The 21,613-nt window shown below is 44.1% G+C and overlaps 1 protein-coding gene across 4 annotated transcripts in view; it reads left to right on the top strand.

Annotated features, from left to right (window-relative positions):
- Window positions 1-19,366, top strand: part of LOC308319006 (nuclear factor of activated T-cells, cytoplasmic 1-like) — a 79,164-nt gene extending 59,798 nt beyond the window's left edge. For 2 of the 4 annotated variants that reach the window (XM_080768790.1, XM_080768788.1), the window contains 2 exons: window positions 16,241-18,461; window positions 18,566-19,365. In XM_080768790.1, coding sequence (XP_080624916.1) covers window positions 16,241-16,296 — 56 coding nt within the window. In that variant the 3' untranslated portion in view covers window positions 16,297-18,461; window positions 18,566-19,365. Of the gene's footprint in view, window positions 1-16,240; window positions 18,462-18,565 lie in introns of all 4 variants that reach the window. The other 2 variants (XM_080768789.1, XM_080768791.1) reach the window with 2 other exon arrangements.
- Window positions 19,367-21,613: the final 2,247 nt, after the last annotated feature.

The following is a 21,613-nucleotide window of genomic DNA, read 5'->3' as shown; positions in this document are numbered from 1 at the left end:
TTCTTTTTACGGTTGTTATCATTGCCCTGTTTCTCGTATTATAGGAATCTTGTTTTCCTGGCAGTCCTTGAAAAGGGTGGCGCATAAAGACTTGCGGGGGAAGTTTTATAGTCATTGGAAAAATTAATATGTGGCCATCGAGCTGGCCTTGGAGAGTCATTGACAGGCTACGGTTGGATAACTGCAGGATGGGGATCCCCAAAAGAAACACCAGTATATTGAACTGAACATTCTTCCCTTTGGGATCAAAAACCATCGCCGCTAAGCTGTAATTTAAGGAGCTGTGTCTCCGAGTGCTTATTGCCCTGAAAATACCACACAGCACTTGTGTGAATAGATCAGGAGAATTTATTAACTTCGGCACCACTACATCTACGGAGCATGTGATCCTGAAATTACTTATTTGTCAGTTTTATTATGCAATCGGTCACAAGAGTGTTAGCTATTACAGTTTTCCACAATATCACGGCGGTAGGGAACATCAATAAAATAGACAACACTGGTGTTCTTTTACTTTTTAAATATTTATTTTTGGGCCGGATAGTGAGGAAAAGAGGAAGCAAATGGTCCAGCCGGTGAGCCGGGCCTGCAGTCGAACCAGGGACAACATGTCTCACAACGGCAATGATATTCATCAAAGCAACGTTGTTTGTTCATACTGATACTTGATATTGCTCAGTGGAATACCAAGTCATTTCTGTTGGGAAAATGAAAGGCACGATATATTTTAGAAATACGTGAGAGTTACTGTGGGATTAATGGAAGCCTAGTGAAGGCCACAGCCACAGCGTCTCTGGTATAGAGGAACAGCGTTGCAGTTCTCTGGTTTACCTTACTCCCCTCTGTTTCCTGTCACATGGCTTTTATCTCTGTCCTCTTGGCCAGACTTGAGAGCCCATACGTCGCTGTTTGCGATCAGCCTTTTTCAACACATATTATGAAACCTATTCAATTATGGTCTGTATTGTCCAAGATTGCTTGCAGTTTAGCAAATAATTGGATGTAAGTGGATACATATGACAATGGCAATGGGGTCGCAGTGTTAGGGCTTTGATTTCTTTTTTTTCCTTCCCTCGCAAAACCACGCGGGAAATATTATTGGTTTTGATAAGTCCAACAAGATGAATCTGTAAGAATTGAATCCATTCATTGCCACAGTATGCTGGTTTGCACGCATGTGTGTGTGTGTGTGTGTGTGTAGTACAGTGTGTGCGTGTGAGAGTGCATGTGTACCCCAAGGCCTGGCAGCTGAATCAGGGGATCTGGTCTGCTTTCAGCCACTCCGTCATAATATCCACAGTCACTGAGAAAGAATGCGTCTGCTGCGTAACTGCAGCTTATATTATATCTAAACAAATCGGGTTTCTCTTTGTGTCTGCACTCTCATCCACCCACACATCTAGATGAGATTTAGAATGGGTTTTTGTGTTTTGAAAGAATGCTCAAATGTCATAAATACATTACGCAGATTTGCTACTGTGTCAGATTTTATTTTTCTGATGATTTCAAGCTGTGCGCTATAGTGCAGTAGGTACAACGCTGGTACAAGTCTTTCACGAGTGTGTGTGTGTGTGTGTGTGTGTGTGTGTGCGTGCGTGTGAATGTGTGCGTGCGTGCATGTGTCGTTCCATATGCTTATATAATCTGTCCTCCTGGTCCATCATATAGTATGACGTGTGCTTGTGCAAATTGTACTGACACAGCCGTTTAGAGGCTCGGTTTCTGTGGCTCGCATTCCGAATGCCGGGAGAACACACGCTGCAAAGCCACCGAGCCACGCGGATCACTGCAGCGGGTCAAGCCTCGGTGTGGGACTAGTGGCTTGGCACGGGTTTGCCCTGCATATCTGCGATGGCAGAGGTACAGTACACTGTACCAGCTCGTACCAGAGGTATCGTGTACCAGCTCGTACCAGAGGTATATACTGTACCAGCTCGTACCAGAGGTATACTGTACCAGCTCGTACCAGAGGTATGCTGTACCAGCTCGTACCAGAGGTACACTGTACCAGCTCGTACCAGAGGTACACTGTACCAGCTCATACCAGAGGTACACTGTACCAGCTCGTACCAGAGGTATCGTGTACCAGCTCGTACCAGAGGTATCGTGTACCAGCTCGTACCAGAGGTATATACTGTACCAGCTCGTACCAGAGGTATACTGTACCAGCTCGTACCAGAGGTATGCTGTACCAGCTCGTACCAGAGGTACACTGTACCAGCTCGTACCAGAGGTACACTGTACCAGCTCATACCAGAGGTACACTGTACCAGCTCATACCAGAGGTACACTGTACCAGCTCGTACCAGAGGTATTGTGTACCAGCTCGTACCAGAGGTATCGTGTACCAGCTCGTACCAGAGGTACACTGTACCAGCTCGTACCAGAGGTATTGTGTACCAGCTCGTACCAGAGGTACGCTGTACCAGCTCGTACCAGAGGTATATTGTACCAGCTCGTACCAGAGATATATTGTACCAGCTCATACCAGAGGTATATTGTACCAGCTCGTACCAGAGGTATCGTGTACCAGCTCGTACCAGAGGTATCGTGTACCAGCTCGTACCAGAGTCCTCACAGGATCCCGCTATATGAGCAGCGCGCTGCAAATGAGGTCGGCTGGTCATTGTTGACGACTCGACTTTGGTTTGATTGAGTCGCACCCCAGCCAACACGGCCCTGAGGTTATCTGTGCTCTGGCAAAGCTATCATAATGTAGGCTATGATTTCAGCCTTTTCCCCCATCCAAGCCCTTGACTTATTGGCTTGTGATTTGTGAATCATAAATCTTTCGTGACTTTATTTCCTGCTGGCATCAGCGGAACGCGCAACGAATACACATACTTGTCTCCACACATGTATGCACCCCTGCAACCACACACCGAGCAAGCGTGCGAGCGCACACACACACACACACACACACACACACACACACACATGCAACACCCTATCATATATCCCACTTACAACGTGGCATGCACAGTTATAGTCAGACGCTTGCGCTCCGTCCTCCTCGTGGTAGCTGCAGTAATGGTGCTTCAGGTTGGTGTTTAGGGGATGTAAATACCTGTGGCATCTGTAAACAGGAGCGCGGGGTCTCCGAGCCCAGAACCGTTTAATAGCAGCTCTCCTCCATCTGAAATGTGTTAGTTCAGTGAAATCGTATCCTGTAGCGACGGATGTCAACACGATGCAGTCTGCTCCGGTCGGGAGGAGGAGGAGGAGGAGGGGGAGGAGGAGGGGGCTTGCAGGGGGAAGCCGTGAGGGTTTGCTGCTCTTGGCAGAGAGCGTGCAGCGTCTGAGGAGGAGAGAGAGAGATCAGTGGTGGAAAAATATACTCTCTTTTATTTTTTACTTTAAGTAAAAGTACCGTATAACAATAATGCAATGTGGAATTGCTCCGTTTAAAACATGTTTACTGCCACCTGCTGGACGCAAAGCCAACCTCAGACTGCCGAGGGCTCCCGAGGCGATTTAGAGGGTGAACACACAGGACGGATATCCTGGTGTGGGCGTCCACCTTAATGCTAAATAAATAGACCTCCGAACATCGCGCGTTTTATCCAAACCAAACGGAGAGCTCCGTAGATTTCGAGTTATTCAGCTTTTAGTCAGCCTGTATAATGGGATGTGGACGGGGGCGAGGTTGCGCTACCCGGTCTAGGTCCTATTATGGGAACCGGCAACTACCAGTGACAGCAGGCGAAGAGGCCATAGTCCAGAAGTGGGCGGAGGAACGTCGAACCCGAAAACATGAAAAGATTTTATCTTTGGACGACATCGTGCGGCCATAGCCCAATCAAATCCATGTGTTGCTTTGTTTACGTTCCATACCACCAATACGAGGACACATAGGTAATGGCAGCAGGAACGGCCACTATAGGAGATTGTATCGCCCAGAGTCACCGTTGTACTCCCGCTGTTAGAACGCACTGTGAGAGAGTCTGATAGAGGAGGAAAGACAGAGGTTGGATAGTAAAATAGAGTATATATATATATATATATATATAAAATAGAATATATATATATACTGTAAGATGGATTCCCAAACAGAGAGTCCCAGTAACGTCCCAAAACCATAAACCAAATCCACATTGTCCTCCGTTCCAATGCTACAAGCTCCGCACAGATGTTAAATAAAGAATGTCTGGCGGGGGGAAATACTTTTCCGGATTCAGATTTATACACTAGTCCTCGTGCCATTTTTAATCAATCTATCCCTCATTTATCTGCTAATCATGTGTATTAAATATTCTGGGAACCTGGGATTGATTTGTTTTTCATGTTGGTGTACTGGTTGGTTGTTAACTAGAGCCAATGATAAGGATTTAGAATAATAAGACAGATTAGACAAGTCTAATTTATTTATCTAGCTCATTTCACATGACAGGCGTAGATTTGATATAGAAATAGATAGATTAGAATAGAATAGAATAAATGAGGAAGCTGTTTTAGGGTCAGGAGATTCTCCAGAAATATTCAACAAGCATGAGAAGCAGGTCAGCCGTACAAATTAAGGAAAGACAGACAGACAGACAGACTTAGGAGAACGAGAGGAAAATGTGAGGCAGAATTAAGTAGCACGCACTCATTGATTTCTTTTTTTCCCCCCTTGGCAGTGTCTCCTGGTGCCCCTGTTCTATTACGCATGCAGACACTCACACTACTGTAGAATACGTGCCTCTCTCTGAGCTGAAGCTGTTGGAGCCCCAACACCACAAAAAAGCCAAAGAAAGAACAACGTTAATGATTGTATTTAGTTTTTCTCCTTTTCCCAGTGATGGCCAGCTGCGTGGAGACCCGCCGAGCGGCCGGTGACTGGGTTGATTTTTAGGGAGTGAAAGATCGTAACCACTGAACTGTAAGTGTCCCTTCGCTGACATATGAACCTGGGTAGCTATAAATCTCAATGCTGCTCTCTCCAGATACACTTAAAAACTCTCAACTCTCAAAACATAGCTTGCAAATAGGGAAATCCTTTCACCCTCTCAGTAAGCCTTTGTCATAATGCTGGACAGCAACACTTAAAACTCTTATTATTAAAAGCAACAATGACACTACACAGTCCCCAACATCCAGCTTTCAGACATTTCTGGCCTTTTTTTTTATATATAATTTTTATCCCACGATTTTGTAACCCATTTTTCACCCCTGTGTCAATAATCGAATGTGATCCTGGGCTCTACACATATATGGGGGACATGGGGAGAGAAACGGACTTGAACTCATGCTTCCTTCATTTCTGAGTGTCCAAGTTGCTCCTTTACACCTAGCGCGTGGACCACGTTATTCCTTTCCCCTCCATCAGGCGCCCCGGCTGGCCAGGGGGAGGCAGTTTGGAGACCAGGATTACTGCATGTTTTTTGTGTGGGTACCTACCCTAGGGGACACGGGGAGAACATGCAAACTCCACACAGAAAGGCCCTTTCGCCAACCCCTCGGGCACTAATGATGCAGAGGAGGAAACACGCCGCCAGCACCCACAGCGCCCCGAGCGGGAATCGAACCCAGGACCTTCTAGCTGGACCTTCTGGCCTTTCTACTCGTCTAGTAAATCACCCATGCCAAATTCAACACACCACATTATTGGATGCGTCGATTTACTATATATTTTCGATTAAAAGAAAAACATGGATGTCTTTCTGCTAAGGTTTTCAAGTGGCAAAGCCCCAGCACGTATTATCAATCTTGAAACGTGATGAAATGCCTTGGTCATCATATCCAGGAGCCAACTGCCAGCTACGACACTATGATTTACAGTTGATCTTTCTATCTGTCTGTAGAAAGCATAATCCTGTCCTCCCCATAGATTTGAAGATTTGAAGGTCTGATATTCTGGATGCACCAGGCACATCAGAATATCCAGATGGACGAGCGTTAGTTTGCATGCACAAATCAAACAAGAGACTGATCCGTATAGAGAAGTGGGAGATTTGCCAAACTGGCCTCCCTTCTACAGTTCCTATAAGTCCATGATTTGACCTCAGGAGACCTCCTCCTTTGAGTCCGTCTAGCCCTGCAGGTGGTGATCATTTCAAGCCGCTGAGCAGCTCTGGGGTCAGCAGAACGAGCGTTAATCAGCGCGTTCCTGCAGCCGCGGTGCGAAGCGCTAGCCGCTCTCAGATCTGTCCGATTCCGCACAGCGTGGGGCTGTGAAAGTGTAGCTACCTTCAGAGTACTCTTCAACGCGTATGCTGTGATTTAGGACGGGGCATGCCAGATCATCCAACGACAGCGATGCGCGCTGTAGAATATATACAGTACCACTCCCACGGCTGTGTTTCATCAAGGTGCTAAAGGTGGGAAAAAACACAGTCCATGAAAAGAGGATATTTCTCCGCACGGATCAATCGGAATATTATAGTTTATTGTACTGTGAGTGTCTGGCTGTCAGACCTTCACCAGAGCACACCGTCCGAACCGGCGAAAGAGCCTGTGAGAGATTAACCTTGTTGGCACGTGGTGAAATCTGCGCATTTCAGACGCTGCCGAAATAATATTGCGAAATCCGGAGCAGTTCTACTGCTTTGTCTGCTACTTCAAGTTGAGAAAGATGGCAGAGGGTACACGTCTGAACCGAGGCCATGACATGCACACACACACACACGCACACATGCACGCACGCACATTTCATTTTCTTTATTTGAGTCCACATTTATAAATTACATTATCAAGGGCACAAATATTTTTTAGTTGCTTCTGATATCCCACATACTCGAAACAACATGTTTCGTGTCTCAGTGATTGAATCCAAACAAGCCCTGAATGTACAGAATATAGGCAGCACATGCACATGAACTGAGTTGTCATATTCTGTCATATTACCAACACCTGGGGGAAAAAAATCATGGGCACAAAAAGCACCTGCTCCTCCAAATATAATGGAGGAGATTGAACAGTATGTTTCAAGCTGCTTTGCCTTTCACTTAAACAACCCCATAATCCTCAAGCCTCTGACTACCAGCCTGTGGACATGGCTGCCAAATTAAAATAAAAACAATGAGCTATAACACACACACACATGCACACGCACAGTCGCGCACGCACACACACAGATTCACACACAGATGCACACACACAGACGCATGCACGCACTTATAACAGCAAGGTACCTCACTGTGTCCTCTGTGTGATGGATAGGAACCAATAAAAGTTGCACTGAGCTAAGCCTTTTTGGACACAGGCAACACAGTTTCTATATATATATATGTATGTATATAAAAACTGGGATTCTGAAATCCCACATTACGACTGACAGGCGAACAGGTGATTTAAAGAGGCAGAATACAAATGCTGATGTCATAAATCCCATTATATGCAGGTGCACAGCCAAATTCTCACTCAGACAGCCATAATCTACCAAAGTATGATTGTTTCAATATGTTCGTCTTTTTCCTTTTTTTTTTCTGTCTGCCATATTCAAAAAACGGCAAAAAAGAATCTCTATCCGTCGGCGCAGATCTCGGTCGCAGCATACGTTTCTAATTCCAAATCAATCAAAGCCAGTTTATCAGATGGCAGCGTTATTTTACCATGAACCCGCTGGTAATGAGGCATACGTGCAGTTTTAATCTGTCTCCTTTCATATCTCAATCAGCCGGACTTGTGTGCATTGCAGTCAGTTTGAGGTATTTCTGAGGCACTGCTGTTTGCTTTGACTTGGCCACGCTTCATTAGTTGTGTGAAATAGGAGTCTTGATTTCGCACCAACTCGAATCATCTATATACCATCTGTGTGTGAAAATTTCCAACCTCAAACGTGTTTGCTTTTTGCCATGCGCTGTGGTCAACTCGGTTCTCTGCGGTGCATGGAACCCACCGATTCAGATTAGTAAATACAATACAACTGGACTGGACCTGGACTATTTTATTGCACAGCAAAATGTGGAGTGTTCATTTGACTCGATGGACTGGTGAGGATAACCATGTTTATGCTCTCGCAGTTCGGTCAACACTCTGGATTGGCTTTTATAGGCTGGGGAAAAGGTCAGGTGATATTCATGACTAAACATACAGTTGCAACCACACTAGCAAATGATCAGTCTGAGAGAATGAACCACTTAAGCCCTATTTAAAAAAATAGAGGGAATAGCAAGAAGATGTTTGTGATATATTTGTTTTACTTTATTACTATAATGCCCAAAATAGGGACGCCACGGTTAAAGTGGTTAACAGTAAATAGTGACTTCATTTCTGTGAAATCAGTGCCGAGGGCACCAGAGAGCGACCCTAGCCATGTAAACACCTCCCCCTCATCCTCCCCGGAGAGCAGAGCAGCCTGGAGCGAACACACCCGGCATAACCCCATGAGGCCTGGGAGGAAGTGAGAGGAGGTGGAGGAGAGGGAGGAGGTGGCTGTGTCACAAAGAGAAAGAGACGAGATAGGGAGAGCAAGGCTACACGCCACACACAACATCAAAAAGAAAAGGCCACTGTACTGTAACCGCCGGGGCCAAAATAAGCACATCAGCCAGCGGGGTTTTCGGGAAAAGCTGTTGCCTTTAGACTAAAACTAGGATCAGACAAGAGACTCTACCAGGCTTTAGTCCTTGCCTACTTTGGCTCTGGCTAAGTGTTTTTAGTCTGAGCTGAGTAGACAATTGATGTCTCTGGGGCCAGCTCGTTTAGCCTGGCAAACGATAGGATTCATCAGGCTATGGAGAGCAATAAAGCAAGTCCTCCGAAAACGGGGAGTCACATCTGAGGATCACGCTAAAGGCACAGGTGGATATTGAAGCAGAGCTCCACTTTATCCCAATGCCTTGACTGCTCCGTAGGGGTATGCTGGAAATATGTCATTGTCATTTGTCAAGGCCGCTTCCGAGTGCGTGCTTCCAACAGACAAAATGGCTGCAGCGATGAGGGAACGCCAGCGACGAGCGTTCAAGAATGCTCGCTGCAACGTTACAACTTCATTCGACCTTTCCCAATCCTCCTGCTCCACCTACTGTATCTTCCATTTTCTTTTTCACCTACTATATCGCTTTAACTGACATGACAACAATCGGTATTGGCAATTTTGCCGCTTATTTTAACCACTTTCAACCCGGTGTGCCTATTTTGGCCATGCCATTATAGGCTAAAATGTTCAAAAGTAAAATATATCTATATATATACAGTAGAGTTTGAATACCGGTAGGTTGAATAGGTCTTAATTTCATTGGACAAGAAAGGCTACTGAAAATGTGTAAGTGGAAGTATAGAAAGTACTGTACTAGGTTACCTTGACACTGTACAGATCTCTTTAAATTGCCAGGGTATGAACAAATAAGACAAAATACATACAACGGAAGTCATGGACACTTTTTGCCGTTGTTCGTTACCAGGCTTTTATTTTTCTTCTGATGAGTAAACACTGGGAGGTGAGGGCTTCAGTAGTTAAATAAAATAAAATAACTTCCACTCCTATTCCTCCCTCTGTTCTCTCCTTTCCTGACGTCTTTTATCTCTAGGAGTCGATACTGTTTCGTATCGTCATTGTTCACTTTGGCAGTGCAGGGAGCTGATAGGTCACGTCCCTAACGCACATGTTAACGGCCACGGCTTCTGCAGGAGACTTGTTAAATGAAAACCTCCCAGCGCTCGCTCCATCTTTAAAAAACAAAAGTCCAACAGTCTTGGGCCCGATATCTCTGTCATTGTTTCTTCTCTGCATTCCCCACCGTCATTGGTGGAGGCTGAGTGCTTCCACATGGGGAAGCCCTGGGCTTCACACATCAGCCAGAGAGCTGGGAGATGAAATATGCTGTCTGTACATATCATCACATCATTAGGCCCAAAGGGAACCCTGCGATGGATTAGACGCTGTCTACCTGCAAGGCTAAGATGAATTTATGAAGCACTTTATCACCATGATGCATTAGTGGAACACTTTGTCTCTTTCCATGTGTGTTTATCTCTGGGAATTATGATTGCATACTGTACTTGCCGCTGTGTCTCTGTCTGTATCTGCCTGTCCCCAAATACTTGGTATCGGCCTGTCTCACTCTCGTACGAGTGTTCCCCCTCTCTCTCTCTCTCTCTCTCTCTCTCTCTCTCTCTCTCTCTTAATATATGTGTGTGTTCTGACCCCTTGAACCATCCCTATTCCATTTTCCAAAAGACAAAGTTCATCATTAGCAGAAATATGAGTGACTTTTGTTTCGAGCCTCTCCCTGCAGTCGTCCCCAGGCTCGCGTGGGAGGCAGCAAATTGTCCATTAAGTGTTTCTACTGAGACCAAGAGAAGATTTGATATAGTGGGGAAACAAAAGTAATATGTAGCAGGAAATTCAATTGTCTCTGGCCACCCGCTTCAAACTTTACGCTTGGCTTCAGCACGGGATCATTTTCACATGCGTGTCGGGTTCAAGCGAGGTTTAGTATTCAAAGTGAATTTGCGTGTTTACAGTACAGTATGTGCATGTGTGGAATTATATCTATGTCTGTATTTATGTCTGTGTGACTGTTTGCGGCTGTGAGTGGGACCATATCACTTATGTGTGCAAATCCATTTGTATTAAAGACAAAGAAAAACAGGAGGGGGGGGGGGGGGTTTCTTAACCATTTAATAGCCCAAGAATCACACCCGTGTGAAGTGAGTCATCATCATGAATCATCTCATACTGCCCAATCAGAATGCCTGTTGCCACAAATATATAGTCATATTTGGCAGACATTTGACGTGTATTTTCCCTTCATTATCAATGGCATTTAATGTTGTGTTGTGACAGAAGCTGTAGGAGTGGCTAGCGCCCCTCAAAAAAGCTACAAGCTCACAATGTGTCATAATGCCATGTGAGCTTGTAGAAATATAACATTTCTGAACAATTTTTTAAAGATTTACAAAAGTATTTGCAGCAGTTTTTTCATAGATGAACTCATATACTACTACTACTACTGCTACTACTTTGACTATTTTCCATATTTACCAGTAAGATGCCATGAGAGCGAGAAGCGACCTCACCCGGGTGATGGCAGACTGCTGGGCGAGCACTGACGCTTTGGCATGGAAGGTCAGATCGATATATGGAATGAATTCTCTACTGGCCATATATGGAGCGTGTCTTGAGTGTACAGGGTTTGATGAGGTCCGATCACAACATCGTCCTACAACACCGTCCTAAAGTCGGCTCTTCGGTGCTACTGAAAATTTCTGACGAGCCGAAATCATTTCGGCACTACAGCGCCGAAACAGCGGTAAACTAGGAGTATGAATCGGCCCTAACTGACGGACGGGAGATGCAAGTTTTCATAGTAAATGTGACCATGGGTTAATTGGGGACAACAACTGAATTATCAAAATGCATGGGATGAAACGTATCCCCACCAGTGATAAATGTGAATCCTCCATCCTCTATCGAAAGCCGAGGATGGATGGATCCCCCCCCCCTCCTAACCCTGTTTCTATGCTCCATGTTTATCTGTGTTTATATGAATGAGGACCTATGACTCATATTGACTTCCTCATATGCTATTGAGAGTCGGGAGCACTACAATGGAAGGAAATTGCCACCTCTTTCTCACAATCCTGCTGTGGCACTAGAGGAGCTGGACGTGTAAAGCATAGGAAACATCACCCTGGGCCACATGGCCTACAGGTCCCTGACCTGCACGCCACTTCATTCACGCCGTAGTGAAAGTGACAGTGGCCGCAGGAAGATGCTGTCCTCTCCCTTCGGCACATGAACCGGAGATCTAGCGAGAAACAGAAGGCTCAGTACAGGAAGCCTCAGTTACAACCTGGAGTTCAGAGGTGGTGTTTGGATAGTCAAAAGCCGAACGGGGGGGGGGGGGGGGGTGGAGGGGGGGGGGGAGTCGAGGGGAAGGTGAAGTCGGCCTCTGCCAGGTCATTGCCAGTCAGCCCCCATGATTGGACAGGGTATATCGGGTTACGGCGGCAGGAACCTCCGAGCGGCTACTTAAGGCCTCCGGGGCTCCACGTCTCTCTCTCTCTCTCTCTCTCTCTCTCCCCAGACCGCAGGGCATCCATCCTCTGTTGAGGCAGCCGTGCTGCTGTTACCGAATCCCTTCGCCGACGCTCCCCGCTGTAACTAGGCTAACTGAATCCCCAGCGTATAGGTCAGGTTCAGGCCGAACGTGCATGCCCAGAGTGGCCGAATGAAGTCATAATAACCCCCTTCACCCCCTCTTGGATAACCAAATAACAAGGGCGTCCAAATTGCAGCACGGTAAACTCCGATGGATTATTCTGCAGTGTCCTGTTCCGTCTTTATCAGGATCATGCAATCGCTTTAACCTTTACATCTTCTTCGCGGCAAATGGCCGTATTATTACTGCACAATGGCTAGAAATGTGCTGCTGTTGCAGTTGCTTCTTCAGCCTGCTTTGTAAGCGATGGGCTGTAATTCCTTTTTATGGGTTGTCGTCTTGTCGATGATGTGGCTCATGTGAAAGTTTCTACTACTGCTCTGGAGCAGCATGCATGCATCTCTCAAGCAGCAACACAAGCTCATTTAGGCTTGATTTATAATTGGTTGTGCATCGTGCATGTAGATCGGCTATTTTCAGTGTGCAACACCGATGTGCAACCAAGTATAAAAAAGGCGTTAGCCCTCCTTGCTGGAGGGCAGAGCAAGTCGTTTTTCATCACTGTTTATGCAGACAGATTACCTTGGAGAGCTTAGCGTTCATTCTGCCAATAGTAGCCACACCCAACGGAGACTGCATGGGCCTTCCTTATGAGCAGCCTGCCCTTCCAAGGGATACTGAGAGGCCGACTCGACAAAAGAGCTAGAGTGTCCATTGAGCTGTTTAGCGGGGTTGGCATAGTATTAAAGCACACTCGGGCTGTTGTGTCACTCTCACACCTGCCTGAAATAGAATTCCCTGCAGCCCAGCCCTGTGTATAAGCCCTGACAGGTCCCGGCTGTGGCTCGGTGATCACGCTGGCACCTTGGCTAATAGAGGATGTCATGCTGTGGGCCAGGGTTGCAGGGCATGGCTTCTCACTAGTGGAATATATTCAGTTCAATTTTCCTCTGTTTTTGTTTATTCGTTAGATGGCCTCCTCCCAGTTACCACTTTCCGTTAATGAGAGTGATAAAAAAAAAGCTAGTTTCCAATCCACATCCTGTTGAGAGAGGCCTGTTGGGGTTGTTTTATTGAAAATGATTATCCATTGACACACATTTATGCAATATTATGGCCACACATTAGCTATGGGAAAATACTGTCATTGTACAGTATATGATTAGCCTTACTAGTGAGAGCACATGCCTTTGAGGATGGCAGCGGTTGTCAAGTCGTGCGGTTCAAACCACTTTGGTCATGTGGGGCGTAAAGACCAGCATGGCCTCTAGGGGTCTCTAGTGGGGCTTTCAGCGTCTTGTGGGTTTTTGTTTAACCACATGAGCCCTGGTGTCCATGGGAATGTCGTTGTAGGCAAAACATTTAAACCTTTTTTTCCCCCTGAAAATTTCAGGAAAACAAGTTTTAAATGTTTTCTCTATTGAATAGAGAAAACAGTAGATCTGCAAGCTCACAGCTTGTCACAATCTGAGCTTGTAGATTGGCTATTCTCACCATTTGTCATATGGTGAAGTATATACGGCTTTAGTGTTTAATATTTTCCATTCCATCAAATACTTTCGGAAAATCAACCTTTTGCAGGAGGGATGATTTATAGCTATTTTACAAAGCTTATATTGGATACATTGTTGCATTCCCCATATCCAGGATGTTGTTCAATTTATGTTGAAAACCTGCTTTGAAAATATGTTGCCCAGCTTTTTCTGCTGTGTTTTTGTGGTTACCTTGTCATTTAATCAGTAGACTTGGAGAAAGTGATGGCTTGTCAACCGGGGGAGGTTTGTTTGCCTGAGAGACAAATATGTTAAATATGTTTTTAGGGCATCCACAAAATATATATATCTTTTTTTATATATAGTTTTGCCTTGGCCTGTTATTTATTTCAAATCAAATCAGGATTGTAAAAAAATAAAAATACAATGTTAAGGGTTTTTTTTTTTTTTTTTTTACTTAATTGTGATTATTTATTTATTTATTGCCCCTTGTTGAGTTAAAATAAGCAATTGTTAATTGGTACCTTTGATATAAAAACTAATTTGAAATGAAATATACACTACATGCATAATTGTTATTGATAAAATTGTTTCGTTTTTTTTAACCATTTCCCAATTAATTTATTTGATCATATAATATTGTTAAGATGTTACAGTAATTTACCTTACCGGATGTGTTGAACAATGAACATACTCCATCAACATTGTCAAAGTGTGCTTTGAAGAGCGCAGTGCTAAATGGTGACATCAATAACCCTTACATGCCTATAAATAACAGGCTGGTGTTGTGTTGTGGTGTAACATTTAGCCACATCCTGTCACTGTGTGGTTCTCACGTCAACAGTGTGTATGTACAAAGCCACGGGGGGGCTGGGGGGGGGTCCGTTTTCTACCTTTGCATTTATCGTTTTCTCATTTCTCCCTTTTTCTCTTTATTACTTGCCGGGTTCAGAATGGAAATTCGGAGGCCATGATGACAATGGAAAACATTAGTTTAACGAGCACGGCACAACAACACTGTGGTTATTGAGTGGGCGGACGAGATGTCACTATTCTTATACCGACAAGAAAGGAAGCGACGGCTTTTATTTCGGGAGGAAAAGAAAAGTGCTTCTGTGGCGCATTGGTGCAAGTAGCAGGCTTTTGGGTTTCCCCTTCCCCTGCATCACCTGCAGCAATTTTCTCACCCCAGCTTATTAGAGATGAGGAGTCAGTGACATTAACGTTAGCTTTTAACAGTAATTGTTGCATGCACTGCATTATGTGCACGGCAAAGGCATCACTAAAAATAACCTCAGCGTGTAAATGCCTGTTTAGCCCAGAGCGGAATTGAGTAAAAACAGCCAGCAGTGTTGGCTCAGGCTGACATTTTCCAGTGGGAGTTCCTCCTGTTTAGGGTGGTGAGCCCCAACCAACCCACCAACCTGTGTGTGTGTGTGTGTGTGTGTGTGTGTGTGTGTGTGTGTGTGTGTGTGCGTGCCTGTGTGTGTGTGTGTGTGCATGCTATTGTATGCGTGTGGCCCCTTTTTATCACTCGCTGCATCAATACAGCATTGTACTGTACTCCGCATGTATAGCATGGAAACTACATGTCGCTTTATGATATAAGCCCTTTTACTGTCTGAACAGATGTCTGACCGGTGTTATGCCTTTTTTATCTGACTCTGAATTATGGATTTGATTTTTGTTTGTGTGTGTGTGTGTGTGTGTGTGTGTGTGTGTGTGTGTGTGTGTGTGTGTGTGTGTGTGTGTGTGTGTGTGTGTGTGTGTGTGTGTGTGTGTGTGTGTGTGTGTGTGTGTGTGTGTTTTCATTGGTACTACTGCGTAGGACTCAGGCCAAAACAGTGGCCATGCAGGAACCGATAAGATGCTGTAGAGCCAGACTGTCTTGGACACTATAGTCTAGTCGGTGGTCTTAGGGTGGGTAGACTTCCTGCTGGAGCCCCTTGTTTTGGACAGTCATTCTCTCTAGACTGAGTGGCTCTTCTGTCTCTCGGGCCGGCCGGGTCTTTACGTCAGCGTGCTTTATCGCAGGGTGCCCTGCGCCGAGGAGCCTCTTGTTTGCAGTGAACCACAGGGCCCAGGGTCCCTGCCATCTTCAGTCACTTCCCTCCCTTGTGCCAAAGAACACAGAGCAGATAAAGGCAGGGAACTGCTCTCTGTCTGCCTGAGTGTGGGAAAGGCGCGGGCACAGGAACTAGAACAGGAAAGACAAGAAGATGACTTAAAAAGAGTTTGTGTGTGTGTGTGTGTGTGTGTGTGTGTGTGTGTGTGTGTGTGTGTGTGTGTGTGTGTGTGTGTGTGTGTGTGTGTGTGTGTGTGTGTGTGTGTGTGTGTGTGTGTGTGTGTGTGTGTGTGTGTGTGTGTGTGTGTGTGTGTGTGTGTGTGTGTGTGTGTGTGTGTGTGTGTGTGTGTGTGTGTGTGTGTGTGTGTGTGTGTGTGTGTGTGTGTGTGTGTGTGTGTGTGTGTACGTGTACATGCAGAAAAATGTTGGTGCACTGTCAAAAACACTCTTTATTGCTGTTAGTCCAAAGACTTGAACGTCCCTCCCCGCCAAACAATGCAGAGATATTTTAGGTCAAGGATTTAATTTATATGATGATGCATGAGAAGTGAGCACGTAAGTTCTGATATTAAGGATCTAAACAATACATTTACTTACACAATTATTTACACAATGTGATCTGAATGACCTTTACCTTTGTTTCATTCCCGCAGTTAACGAAATCATCCGAAATGACCTCTCCAGCATCTCTGTGCACAGTCACGCGTAGAAGACACATGCTACGGCAGATGCACACAGGCACAGCATCTTCACCAACAAAGAGACAACATCCTCAGGGTCTGGATGATGAAGAAATACGTGACTGACCAGGGCCTTTTGAACACCAGTCCCCACCTACGCCCATCCTGTGGCAGTGATTCACTCCAAGGCTCGGCGCGGAGCCATGCACCTATGACAATCATTGATGCTGAAACGGCATAGCCACGTTTGATTTAAAACAGGAAAAAAAAATGAATGTTACAGTACGATTTACAAAAGGGAAGTGAGATCATGAGATATCATATGACAGCACTTGCCTTAATTTGCAGCAATGCTCTCTCTGCTCTTCGGTGGACCAAACAGCTCAGTGAGACTGAATATTATGCTAACCAATGTTGAATGACAATGAATGACAATCTCCATTTCGAGTGTGATTTTTGTGATGTATCCTAATGCATGGACAAGCTAATGGGACAATGAGTGTCTACATACATTTGGTCCGTTTGTCTGTCTAGTCAAACCATAACAGCCCAAGTGGTGCCTTACAACGACGACAACAACATACACAATAACAAAACCACCAGTAGCACTCACTCAGATGCAATCATTTGGCTCGTTGTCAATCAAAGTGGTTGTTTTTTTATATGACATTTTGTGATTTCATTGATTTGTTTACAGGGAAACATACAAGGCTGGAAAATAATTAGGAAATATGTGAATAGGTTAGAATTGTATTTTGTTTGTTTTTTTTCTTATTATCTCATTGTTCATTTATACTGAATGTTATGTATGATATTCTTTTGTATAAACATGTATTTGAAATGTACTGGTTTAAGCCTTATGCCTATATTATGCAGTTTCCTATTTAGCTCAGTTTTTTATGGTCTTGACTTGCCATATACAGATACATGTCTTTATTGTTTTTGTTTTGTTTTCTACCTTGCATCCTTCCTCTCACCTTAGTGCCTAGTTCTAACATCCTGCCCCAGTCTTCCACACCATCGATCGCTATTCCATTTAAAAAAAAAGAAATTTGAAATGTATAGCAACCCTATTCTGGGGCTAACGTTTCGTGAAATTAGAAGATCTACAAGCTCACACTGCGTCGCAATGTGACGCAAATTGAGCTTGTAGGTCGGCGATTTCCGGCGAACATATATTTAGCGTAGGACGAAAACAGCAGGGGGCCTAGTATAGCGCCCTTGGGAATCCGGTCAACTAAGTGTATGGGTTTATGTGGTTAAAAGACACGAAGATGCTCAGACAATCAGAAAAGCACATATCCAGTCAGTGACCAGCAGGGAGGGGCTTATGAACTCAGATATAGGATAGGTAATAAATAGTAATGGTAAACAATGGTATACTTACCTGCTGAATCTCAACGGGAGCGCACACACACACACACACACACACACACACACACACGTGTTGTCATTATGTCTTGCACTGCAGGTCTGCATGTAAATAAGCACATGAATAATAATAATGTGTGTGAGAGTCTCAATTTTAGCCCCTGACTTGTGTGTGATGATACTGGAGAGCTGGCAGGATTTGACCCTTAAAGCCTGGCAATAATTGATCTCTTCATACCAAAGGATTTTGACTTTGGTGAAATTATTGTTCATGCTTCCTTTGCTTTTTATTAGTGGAGAGACCATGATATCTTAGAGCAGTTCCCAATCTAAAGCCTAACATTATGCACTTTACCATAGACTCAGTACAGGTTTTCTCTTTCTTCCAGACCAAATATTGTAGATTGATGTCTTCTGTTGTGTGATTGGAATTGGATATACTGTACACTATAGGGCTGGGCGATAGGACTTCAAACCAATAACACCATTTCCTTAAAGAGTTTTGCCTCGATTAGGATTAAACTTTTTTATGATAGTTTAAATAGCAGACCTTATAAGCTCAACGCATCGCAATGTGTTGTGAGCTTGTCTGCTATTGTCTCTATTTTTGCATCCCACTATTGTACACCAAGGTATAACCAGACTAATGAATTTAGTTGGTTTAAAGAATTACAACGTTTTCTAGTTGATTCCTTTATATAGATTAAAGATTAAAGGACAACTTTAGTTTTTTTCAACCAAGGTTCATGTTTTAGGCTGTTTTTAGATAAAGTAAAAGATGAGTGTTAGGGAAGACGAGTGTTCGGTTTTAGGGATTTTAGCTGTTTTTGACAGGGGGGCAGGGGCATTCGAGCATGGGTCTAAATATGTACTGTATTTATTTACAAAATGTTATAGCGATTTTTTTCTGGCCACAAAAGATCACAGGATGTACTGAATGTGTCAAACTCACATATTGAGCCTATGACACAGTGTGGCTTCCCCCCAGTAGGCTACCTTCACATTCAGTAGATCCTGTGAACTTTTGTGGCCAGATGTAATTTCTTGGGTTCTAGTAGGACTATAGTAAACGATAAAAAAAAGAAATCGCTATAAAATTATGTAAAAAAAAAAAAAACATATTTAGCCCCATGCTCGAATGCCCCCGCCCCCCTGTCAAAAACAGCTAAAATCCCCAAAACTAAAGAAAGCAGCAAATGAAAAAAATGTAACACTTACTTTCTCTAATAACAACCTAAAACATGAACCTTGGTTGGAAAAAAAAGTTGTCCTTTAAGTTGGCTATTGGTTCTAAATGTCTGTTTTGATATCATTTTGGGTTAATTGCCCAGCCCTATACAGTATGACTTCTTTCAATGGAGCAGTAGTCTTTTCTATATGTATGTCTTTCTCAAGCATGCACAAAGTACTAATGTTGAGGGTAAATTAGTTGACAGCAACTTACAGTATAGCTTCCAATGCATTTTAGACATATTATATATAATAGCATGGCTAAACTGTATGTATAAGATTTCTATTGTGTGCCTTATTCTCTCTTGTCTATAAGATGACTGCAATTCTATAATGCTTTTCTATCTAGGCACAAGGTGAAGCATACTTCTCTTTAATATGACATATTTATGAACATTGAAATTGTGTTTTAAGTACCTTTATTGTGTTCTAAGCAATGAATTAATAAATTACATAAGAACGACAATACTTAATTGTACGCTTCACTTATTTTCTCACTCATTGTGGCCAGAATTGTTAGCTTTATTATTACTGTCCAACAACACATTTTCCATTTATCTATAGCCTTTATTAAAAAAGAAAAGTAAAATGATTGAAAATGATTTATTTCTCTGACAATCTGGAATGATATAATGTTTTCAGATAATCCATTTGATGTCAGTATCAAAATAATATTTTTGGGTGCACAAATACTACAGTAGATCATTGCTAAGCTGCTGTGTTATTTTTTCTTTTTCTTCTTCTTTTTTGTCCATATTGAATGCATTCTCTACATTTTACATGCCTGGCCCATATGGTCGTACTTTAGTTTAAGACTTTCTCCATAACTCTTGCGTGTTTGATTTTCTTGTGTTATACTGCTTGACCTTGGACTGGTCCAGACTGTCCCCATATTCCCAATAAAGCTTGAAATGGAGACAGTGGGACATTGACAAGTATAGGACAAATTCAATTACTGCACTGTGTCTTTTTCCAGCATCCCCACGTGTGAAGACTGAAGATATACTGCTCTTTTATTTAACTTTAAAGAAAAATTACTAAACAGATTTGGACTCTTATCACAATAAGAACAAGGAAAGCTTTAGCTCTTTCAGATGTGCCATTTTTTCGCCCTTCTTCTTTATCCAATGTGTCTCCAACGCATTGGGCTGAGGTACAACCATGCTGTCAAATTCAGGCAATGCTAAGAATCTCCTTATATATGCCAAGTATAAAGAGAGGCCTGTGTGTCTTCAGGTGCATGTTGTGTGTGTGGTTATGAGAGAGAAACAGCTCCTCACCATGGGAGCTGTGCCATGCTCCTGTGTACCACCTGCCAGTCCTCCAGACTTTTTCCATTCAGCGAAGTTCCGAACTGCCCATCGCCATAGTGACAGAAGGCAGGCCTAGGCGGCGCTCCCCTGAACACCCATGGTAAGCCCAAAATAGCCTTGCTATTTACAGATGCAGTCACGCCCATTTTTCCTGGCACCCTTGTCTTACCTAGGTCTTCCTCTGACTGAGCTGTACCCTTTGACACAGTGGAACGATGACTACGGGCCATGGTTTCCATTGCTAACACCATTATTAGGTGGAGAGACAAGCTTAAATAAGTGGAATATTCAATGACGCGCAAACCAAACGGAATTGCAAAATCTTGATAGACCTGTTTAATGCTGCAGGTGATTTATTGACGTTCCCCGCATATATAGGAATGACAAAAGTGAGAGAACGAGAGAGAGGGAGAGGGAGATTCTGAGGGCCATAATGGTCCTAGCGCGTGCCACTTTCTCTCTGGGGTCCACGTGCACCTCCACCTGGCACAGGGCACGTCTTAGAAGTTTCACTGTGTGGATTTACAGCATCTTTATGGCGCTGCTTCCTCCCCCACTCTATTCCCACTGAGCCCTTGATTTCAGACTTTATAAAGTGAGCGTTTAGGCACAGTGGTTGTGGGGCTCCTGCCCTCGTCTCTTGTCAGCCATCTGCGGGCAGTAAATCCTGGATATACCTCTGTTATGAAGGGCATGTTGAGAAGGCCATAGGGGTGACTTTAAGGCACGCTTTAAGAGATGATTGCTTGACCATGCAGAGGGACCTTTGATAGTTTTGTCCTTTACGCAGCCTCTGCATTAGATTTTTTTTCTTCTGTATCTCGTGTCCACGATCTCTCAAGCGGTTTCTTTTCTGTGATTGAGTTTGCTATCTGTGCTCGTCTTCTTAAGCATATATAGCAGATGATGCTGTAAGGAAGAAGGGGGTCATGCAAGCGTGTGTGTGTGTGTGTGTGTGTGTGTGTGTGTGTGTGTGTGTGTGTGTGTGTGTGTGTGACAGAGAGAGAGAGTGTGTGTGTGTGTGTGTGTGTGAGAGAGGGTGTGCGTGCATGCATGTGTGTGCGTGTGTGTGTGTGTGTGTGTGTGTGTGAGAGAGGGTGTGCGTACATGCATGTGTGCGTGTGTGTGTGTGTGTGTGTGTGCGCGCATGCAACACTATTTATCTATAGAGATGCACATACTGAATGACATGTGACTCTGGATTTGTGTTTGTGTTTACATAATGTAGTGTGTTCATGCCTTCATGTGTTAGGTAGGTTTAGGGAGTGGTGGTAACAGTCCAGGTGCACACGGACCCTTTCACGGGGCCATTTCAACATGTGACAGGACCAGCAGATGACCCACTGACTTGGTCACATCATGGCGGACACACAGACAAATCACCTTTTAAAAGACACTTTAAGAGACACCCAAAAAGACAACCAGATGGGAC

Source organism: Protomyctophum bolini, assembly GCF_963924005.1.
Source record: "Protomyctophum bolini genome assembly, chromosome: 7".
Lineage (NCBI taxonomy): Eukaryota > Metazoa > Chordata > Actinopteri > Myctophiformes > Myctophidae > Protomyctophum > Protomyctophum bolini.
The sequence above is the reverse complement of the archived record's forward strand: the minus strand, read 5'-3'. Positions and strand labels throughout refer to the sequence as shown.